The following is an 8,719-nucleotide window of genomic DNA, read 5'->3' on the forward strand; positions in this document are numbered from 1 at the left end:
TTCGCGACCGCAGGCCACACGAATAGACGTCGTAGAGAGATTTTCTGTGTTGTCACAGAATACAGAAGAATTGACAAGACCGACTGGCCGCACGTCTGTCTAAACTCAAATGGCCGTTCTTCAGGTAAATGAAATCCAAGCGTTTTCTCTCTTCCTCTAAATCGTGTTATCAAATAATGCCTTTTTATTTACAACATATTCCAGGCCCGTTTATTTCTGATTTCAGAGCCGGGGATGCTTGTAAAAAGAGTAATGTATTGGTAAAAGGTCATTTGTAATGGCGGCAGCTTCAAGCGTGCATTTACCATTTCCCTGCGTACATGAGTCAGTAATTTGAAACACTAAATTGACACAAGTGAAAGTTGTGACGTGCTCTTAAGAAAAGGGAAATACAGCTAAATACAATGGGGCACATCCTTCCTGCCTACAATATTCCTAGTGAAAGGATAATTACAATATATCACAGGAAACACTTTCCTCGAATTTTCCCAAACGTGCTATTGGAAATATATGAAATTCCAGTCAGTTATATCGCGTCAAAGCATGGTAAATATTTTAATACTGACCAACTTGGTACGAGTATAGTGTCACTTAGATTATTACCTTTATAATACCCCGCTAATCATAATCAGTTACTCGTGGGATTCGATTCCATTAATCACTCACGAAAAACAACGGTGCATGCCTTGCATTTGACGACACTGTTACAACTGATCTACATGAAGCAAAACTTCACCAAGAAATGGCGCCTTTGAATTCCTGCGTCCAAAATTAATTACTGAGAATGAAATTGTCAAACATCAGCAGAAATTGTTTTAATTCCATTTTGATTGAGCGCTACCGTCAAAGAAAACAACTTATTTTATCGAAGAACATCAGGTAGCCGTCCCTCCGATGCGACAAACACCTGTTTGAAAAAAAACAAGATCTCAAAATTCACCTCGGAAACTTATCCCGCGCTACTCTTACTTAGAAAGTACTAGAGCTTAACGAAGATATTGCAAGTGCTTTTAACGGATATTGTTTGATGTTCAATGATATCTATAATTTGTATGTTCTATTAGTCAAACAGGGAGAAGAAACTCAAACTTCAAGATCTGAACTCGTTCATCACATGCAAACTTTGCAGTGGATATCTGATTAAGCCGACGACGATCACGGAGTGTCTTCACACATGTAGGTACCCCGGGATAAACGAAACGCTTTGTTACAAACGGCAACAATTTGGTCGCGATAAAGAGAATATAAACCCTTTCCATCGCTTCTGGGAGTTAAATAATCAACAAAAACCGGTATCGAGTTTTGATAACGCAAACTTAAATGTGTCTCTTCTCTTAACTAAAGTGAAATGCGGCAATTTCCATTTGTTGTGAAACTGTCGCCTTCAAAGCGCATTAAAAAACATCTGCCTGCGTTTGTTATGAACGACCATCAAACACTATTCATTTCTTTATTAGTTTAACTCATGGAGGTAAAACTTTTAAGAAGATCTTCTGAAGGCACTGAACGACACATTTTGCCCGCTTCGCCATGCTTCGCCTAAATGATAACATAAGGAGGTAGAAAACTGGAATTCTGGATTTCAGCTTTGCTTTCGTTCGGACATTAAAAACCAATCCAAGCTAGTGATTTACGAGTGATTCTCCATTTCAAAGTCATAATTATTCATAAGATGGCACACTTTTGACGCTTTTAGATAATTTTATTAGATACAACAGTAGGGAGTGATAAGCCTAAATTATGATAACAATTGCGAAACTCATAACACGACCAGTAAGTAAACATCGAGGGCTTTCATTCGTAGAGAGAGGTTCGTACATTTCGACCGTGGTCGATCTGATAAAGCAGCAATTCGCGACAACGGCGAATTAAAAGCTTTGCCTTAGCTACAGCTGCTACTAAAGTCCGCAATTGTTCAAGTTTCGTCATTCATTCTGTGTCCTAGGAGATAATAAAGTACCCCTGAGGGAATATACAATATTAACAGATTGCCAAAGGAAAGCTGCTCGATAACTGCCCCTTGATAAATCTGAATGTGCGTGTTTTACGCCTCTACAGAGCAAGTTCAAATTATTTGGCAAATAACGCAAATTATAGACGAAATAAGCGGTGGCATACTTGAAAGGTTAGTGAATGGCAGGTACGATGACCTTATTGTAAACACGCTCTACTGAAACAAAGACAGTGATTATCTTTTAGTCAGCTACCCAATCAAGTTTGTTTGTTTCTGAGAATAATGACGTTTCTTTAAGCTTGAAAAAGAGATTAGTCCGGCTTGTATTTGAGAAAATTAGTTTGAAACAGCAGAATTAGGAAAAATACGATATTAATTTGGCTTATCCAAGGAAACAACGTATTTATCTGAATAAAGTCTTCTTTTTCGTTAATTTCTGTTAGAAAGACAATTTTCCCTAAGTACTATCATAATCTAATCATGTGACTAACATTGTTACCAGCTCAACGGTTGTGAAAATCAAGAAAAGGGATCCTGACCGTTGTTTATCGTTCCTGCATTTGTGATATGAGCGCTCAACATCCTCAAAAGCCGAATAGTTCTGCTCGGTCACATATGAGGAGGACATACACTTCACAATTGATTGTTTTGTTGCTGAAAAGGCACAATTGGGTGAGATATGATTTGTAGGGGCTATGCATAAATCCAAGTAAAACGGGTTGTACTCCTAAAAATTTTGAACAAGTCGTTCGAAGTCAGTGACACATCATTTACATGGAAAATTTCTTAGGGGTTATCACCTGCTTGGTGAGTCTTTGCAATTACGTGCACAGAGTGAAGGGTGTTTTGGCTGTATTTACACAGAAAAGAGCGTCACGGATTTAGCTTAATTCAGCTATGCACTTACACCACAACAAGAATCATCTCCTAGTTATCAAGCTTCGGTTGTTAATTAATGAAAATGTGGTTTTTGTTTGCGCTAGGATAAAGCGCTCAGTATCGGCTTCCTCATTCGTGTCTATCGGTCTAGACAATGTAGATTACCTCAATGGATTAGTGCCATACGAATTTAGATTCTGGCTTGAAATCATAGGAGATCTGATTATCGTACATTGAAATCCAGTTTTTTTGCGAATTTGAATTAATTGTGGCGATAAACTGGAAGAAAACAGTCAGGTATTTGTGACCACAGGCGATTTTATCACGGGTGTGCGTAATGCGTGTTCGCGAGCCAGCCACGGTTATGGCGGGAAAATTAAGACGTGACTCCGTATACTTCACTGCAAGTATCGCTATGAAGATAATACTAACTCACAGCGTAATGACCTCTATTGGGAAAACATGATAAACACCTCACACCAATCTTGCCCATTAAAGGTAAATAACAGATAACCCTTTTTAAAGAACGTCGAGGCTGAGATTTGCCAAAACTCTTTCAAAAATTTTGTTCTTTAAAGACCTGGAAACATGCCTTAGTTTAGAGTCAATGAACTATGTTTAAGTTCCCGCTGTTTTGAGGTAGAAAAGGAAGGAGACTATACAGTTTACTTACACTATATTTTGGGAAATGTTAATATAACATTAATTATGATGCACTAAAACCTTTTAGGCACATCCCACTTTGAAGTCGAACCTAACGTAGAAAGTTCTTAGGTCACATTAGCGTGTAACTTCAAGAACATTTTAAGGACGTTTTCAGGCTTAAACCTTGAAAAAGAAAAGATTCCGGCTCAGCTCCAAACTTAGACGCGTAAACAATAGGAGAAAGAACAACTGAAGCGATCAAAGAAATACCTCGTTGACTGCAGTAAAAAAGGCGGTTCACATCCTGACAAACTTTTTGCATGAACACTTAACCCTTTGACCCCTAAGAGAGATTAACAACTAACTTCTCCTTACGATAACACCCCTGAGTAAAACATTAAAGGTCACGAGAATAAAGGAAATGATTAATAACTCAAGAAGCTTTTGATTGTTAAACAAATTCCTCTTTTAAGTACCCTATGGAATTTTTAGAGGACAGTTTGAAGAATATGCATACTGATGTTGGGGTTTGAAGGATCAAGAGTTGCTAACGGCGTCGTTTCGGCTCTGATGGTCACAAAGACTCAACATGGCTCTGCGACATCTCAAGTTTCAAGTTTATTAAAGTTTACCGACCATTGTTTCTAATTATAATGAGAGAGGCTTACTTATCTCATTGGTTTTTTTTTTTATTCCACAGTCTGCAGATCATGTATTGTGAGATATTTACAAGATAGGGACGACAATAAATGCCCCACTTGCTCGATTCTCATCCACGAAACAAATCCATTTGAAATGCTCAGGTATTTGAGGTCATGTATTGCGTCCTACTAAGTAGTCTGATCTTCTTCCAAGCAAAGGTTATAGCAGTTGGTCAAAGAGGATCTTAAAATAATGATGTACACTCGACTGAAGAGATTCTATATCGAAGATCAAACGATCGTTATGAACCCTGTATTGAAAAAGAAGAGTGAAACTGGCGACTGTTTACAGTTTTAGGTGATAATGATTCTCTCTTTAAGTTGTTAATATCAAGTTCCTCACACCCGAGACCACAGTGTAAAATTTCGAGTGGCACAATTCTGTTCTTGTGAAGGCACAAGACTGAGGTAAAGTTGTATCATGAGATAAGTTCGAACACGCAAATTTCCGGTTTGAAGGTGATCTTTGTTGCATCAAATTAGACAATACAACCAAACATTCTTGCTTTTATATCTATTTTATCAAAGCATTTGTACAGTAACACGTAAAGATTTAGTGAGGAGTATTTACAGTCCTCACTGCACATGTAACATTGCCACTTGTGTACCTATAAGTCTCATCTCAAAAATTACGTAGACAAATAAAAACGTGGCTGTACAATTGGCTGGCGATTTCGCGTTTTCCAGTTTTTAAATGAAGTATGCTAGCCTAGCCAGCCCTTGACAGCGATAAGTGTTAAAGATAAACGCTTACAGTATGTATTTTCTGTTGACAGGTCGGACCAGACGCTGGAGGATGTAGTTTACAAACTTGTTCCCGCGTTGCAAGCTAGTAAGCCCTGTAATGTTTTTTAAGTATGACACTAATTGAGAACAAAAATTCAACAACAAAAATAACAACTTCAACGTTTAAGGATGAGAAGTTAATCGTTGAATTTTGTAGCTTCTACTCATTATTTTTCTATCAAGGTAGCTCGATAAAGTTTTCCTAAGCTCTTACCGGCCAGATTCAGAGCACTCAAAAACCAACCCCCCCCCCCCCCCTCCCTATACTGTCGAATGATTTTCACACGTGTTGACCAAAGAGTTGAATTTTGAAATTATGGACGTGGCATTGCAATCGTCACTCATATCTTAATGTTATGGGGAATATCCGTTAAGAAGTTTTTGGGAACGGTCTCTAAAAATCCTCGATAGTGAGTTGAGTTGTATTATTATTATAATTTTGTATGGCTTACAGTTCAAGAGAACGTTATACTAATTTAGTTGGGTAAAGACCAATAAACCCAAATTCGATATCATATCTTCAGAGAGCGGTACACCGACTGTTTACCGGCCCGATATAAAAATAACCACCCAAAGCCTTCAGGATCTTTTTTTTAGTTTAGTGCCAAATCCAAGCGTTGATATTAAGCTTCCAGTAAGATTAGGGTCGAAAGAAAATGGTAGACAGTAGTGTACGATTAAATGAAAAATTATGATTGGTTTCAGACGAGGAAGAGAGAGAACGAGAATTTTACATGCAACAAAGTGTCGAAGAGAGAAAGAAAATAAATGAAGAACCCAAAGAAAATGGAACGAATGGTAAACATTTTGTCAATTTGTTAGTGATTTCGAATCTCAATCGTAGCGTAGTTTACTTCGGTTACGCCTACCAACCCTGATTAGGGATTCCAATAACGATTGTTTATTCGTTTTCAGAAAAGCTTTATTTATTTGATGGGTACGCATTGTATAAGCAATTAGTACTTTTCACCTCATTCACGTTACCTCAAAATTTACGCCAAACGTTGTCTAATCAAATACGAATAACCCTTTTCCCTTGAAATTCTCATTTATAACATGTTTAATTGATAAAGTACGGCTTAGAGGATTAACTTCGTTAACCCGTTCGAAACTTTTCTCAGCTTTTGATTCAACAGATTACAAGCTTGCGAGTAAAAGAGTAAAACTTTCAGGAGATGAATACGACAGCGGAGAGAACTTCCATCGCGACGATCCTCAGATTGGAGTTTGTCTGGAACGTCTCTGGTAAGATCAAAGTTTTTGCTGAATCCTCTTCCCCGGCCGTGACCAATGTTTTCCGTGATTTTACAACACCAAATGATGGAAGGAGGGTACTATTTTGGAGTGAAATAATTATAAAACAGATTTTGGAGAGGCTCTTAAACGATCTTAAACGGGGCTATGCGAACACTTGTCTACCCTATTCACGACCTCGGTCGCGTATGGCGACGTGCTTTGCGATTTTGTCGGTCAAGCGAACAATTTTTACAGAATCAGTTGTTTTCCCGCAGATGGAGATGAATAGGTATGTACTTAAAGTGTTGAACGCTTTATAGTCAAATGACATACCCTGTTTGAGACGGAAGGCCCTAGAAACCATACTCCGTCCAGTGCATGGCACGTCCTCAATTAGGCCAGATAAAGAAGAAAATGATTTCGAGATTGTTTCCGGACATCTTATAGTTCACAATAAAGCAATGCCAGAGTTACTGTAAGATGGCTCCTGTGACAATCAATCAACTTTTAAGAAGTCAAAGACGAGTTAAATTTGAACCAGTTTTATGATACCAATTAACAAATGGTAAACACCACAGCGTACACTATTGAGTTATGGATGCACGCGGGAGGTTGCTAAGCACGAAAGAAGCGTAAGAGTCGCTCGAGGCGATAGCCGAGAGCGACTCTAGCTTCTTGAGTGCTTAGCAAACCTCCCAAGTGCATCCATAACTCAGTAGTGTACGGTGTGGTGTTTACCATTTGTTTTATAACATAACATTGATACATTGTAGCTAAAGAGTTCCCTTTTATTTAACAAATCTTACGTGACCAGAGAAAACAAGTGCGCGCGGAAAAATAGTCTTTGCATTTGCTCACGTCAGCAGCGTACACCCATGGGCAAATGGGGGACGCTAAATTGACCAATCAGAGCGCGCGCTTTACTTTGGTTATGTTATAAAAACAACTGTTATAGGGATGACTGTTGATCCCCTTGGTTCACACAAGATAGGAGGGTAATACAACTGAAAGATAAATCAATGTTTCAGTGACAACTCAGTTCAAGAGCAGCCGATAAGGGAGCTGGTACGAAAATACATCCGCTGTTCATCTAGACTGACAATAGCACAGGTCAAGAAATTCCTTAAAGTGAAGCTTGATCTGAGAACTGCTGACCAAGTAAGATAATGGAAAATTGTGTTTAACCTAAATGTAAAAAATTCCTTTCGAGAGACAGACGCTATATGCACGTATTCCGGCATAAAGGGCTCTTTATTCCTTTGCTTGTGTTATTCCAGGTCGAAGTGATGTGTAATGGAGAAATTATGGGCAAAGATCATACCCTGGAGTTTGTATACATGACTAGATGGAGAATAAAGGTGAACTCTAGAGCTCTCCAGTTCTGTTGAAAAACTGATTTTAACATGCATATGACTTCATGGAACCAGTACAGAGTACTTCCACGAATCGCTAAAGTCGCAAGAGTAACTTAGGAACCACCAGATTCGGAATTTTACTGAAAAATTTGTCAAACCATCGATGGCGTTTTATCTTTAGAACGAGGTAACGGTCTCAGAAAACTCTTCCAAACGAATTCTGAATGGAACATACTAAACGCGTTGTTATCAATAGCGTTACTGTTTGGCGGGCAAGCAAGTTTTACGGCAAACTGAAAGACATACGCAGTTCTCAGTATTGTCCTTATAATATTTCCATTTTCTTTTTAAGGAGGGATCTCTCCTCACTCTCCAATACAGACCAAGAATGGATTTTCTTTGAGTGCGATACCAGGTTCCAGTTTCAGCCGACAACAACAACAGCAACAACAACAGTGATGTTAAGTCCAAAACCTCGAAGCTGGTTGAGCAAATGACCTCTGCAGTAGACCATAAAAGCCGAAAAAGTTCAACAGAGTGTACTAAAATGACCTTAATATATTAAGATTTAAAGTACTGTAAATATCAATCGACTACAGTGTAAAATGAAATAAGTAGTTCCCAAGAACTTGAATAAGGTTTTATCTCTTGAATCAGGAGGACCTTATTTGATGAAAACGAGTTGATCTATTGGAGAAGGAAACTTCGTAAATGTCCTGATATACCCTCGTTCGCTGTTTGCGCCATCAACGCGTACACAATGATACATGGCCACTTTTGAGACTTACAACTCCACTGAGATCTTTCGCGATATTAACCAAATCCCGGTGGATTAAAATCCTTACGCTAGAATCAGTTAGTGGCAGATTGTGCACTGATTGTACTAAATTGAATAGTAGAACATGTAAAAGCACGCTAAATTAATCTTCCACAAAAAGATAAATATTTTGTAAAAAAGACTGCGCGTGTCGATCGTTGTAAGTTCAATAAAAATAAAGTATTATCGTTTGTCTTACGATGTGGTCACTTGTGATGTGAATCGCATAGTGAATCACTTATGATTCACATCATAGGTGACCACATCGTGAGACAAACGATAATACTTTATTATTATTAAAAGGATAAATAACTGATGGGAGATTTTAATAAAAATTTTTTTCGAA

General features: G+C 38.2%; 1 protein-coding gene across 1 annotated transcript; it reads left to right on the forward strand.

Moving 5' to 3' along the window:
• On the forward strand, positions 1–8,719 carry LOC111330015 (polycomb group RING finger protein 5-A). Its single transcript, XM_022934795.2, has 9 exons — positions 1–124; positions 1,065–1,176; positions 4,179–4,281; positions 4,956–5,011; positions 5,671–5,763; positions 6,087–6,210; positions 7,230–7,359; positions 7,479–7,559; positions 7,909–8,719. Exons 1-9 carry the CDS (start codon positions 110–112, stop codon positions 7,957–7,959), a joined length of 765 nt encoding a protein of 254 aa, XP_022790530.1. The 5' UTR covers positions 1–109; the 3' UTR covers positions 7,960–8,719.

Source organism: Stylophora pistillata, chromosome 1 (genome assembly GCF_964205215.1).
Source record: "Stylophora pistillata chromosome 1, jaStyPist1.2, whole genome shotgun sequence".
NCBI lineage: Eukaryota > Metazoa > Cnidaria > Anthozoa > Scleractinia > Pocilloporidae > Stylophora > Stylophora pistillata.

What these genes read in the sequence shown, in the direction of transcription:
- LOC111330015 (XM_022934795.2), top strand. An exon ending in CAAAGAAAATGGAACGAATG is followed by an intron (nt 5,764 to 6,086) that starts GTAAACATTTTG and finishes AACTTTTCTCAG; the next exon opens with CTTTTGATTCAACAGATTAC. An exon ending in ATCTGAGAACTGCTGACCAA is followed by an intron (nt 7,360 to 7,478) that starts GTAAGATAATGG and finishes GTGTTATTCCAG; the next exon opens with GTCGAAGTGATGTGTAATGG.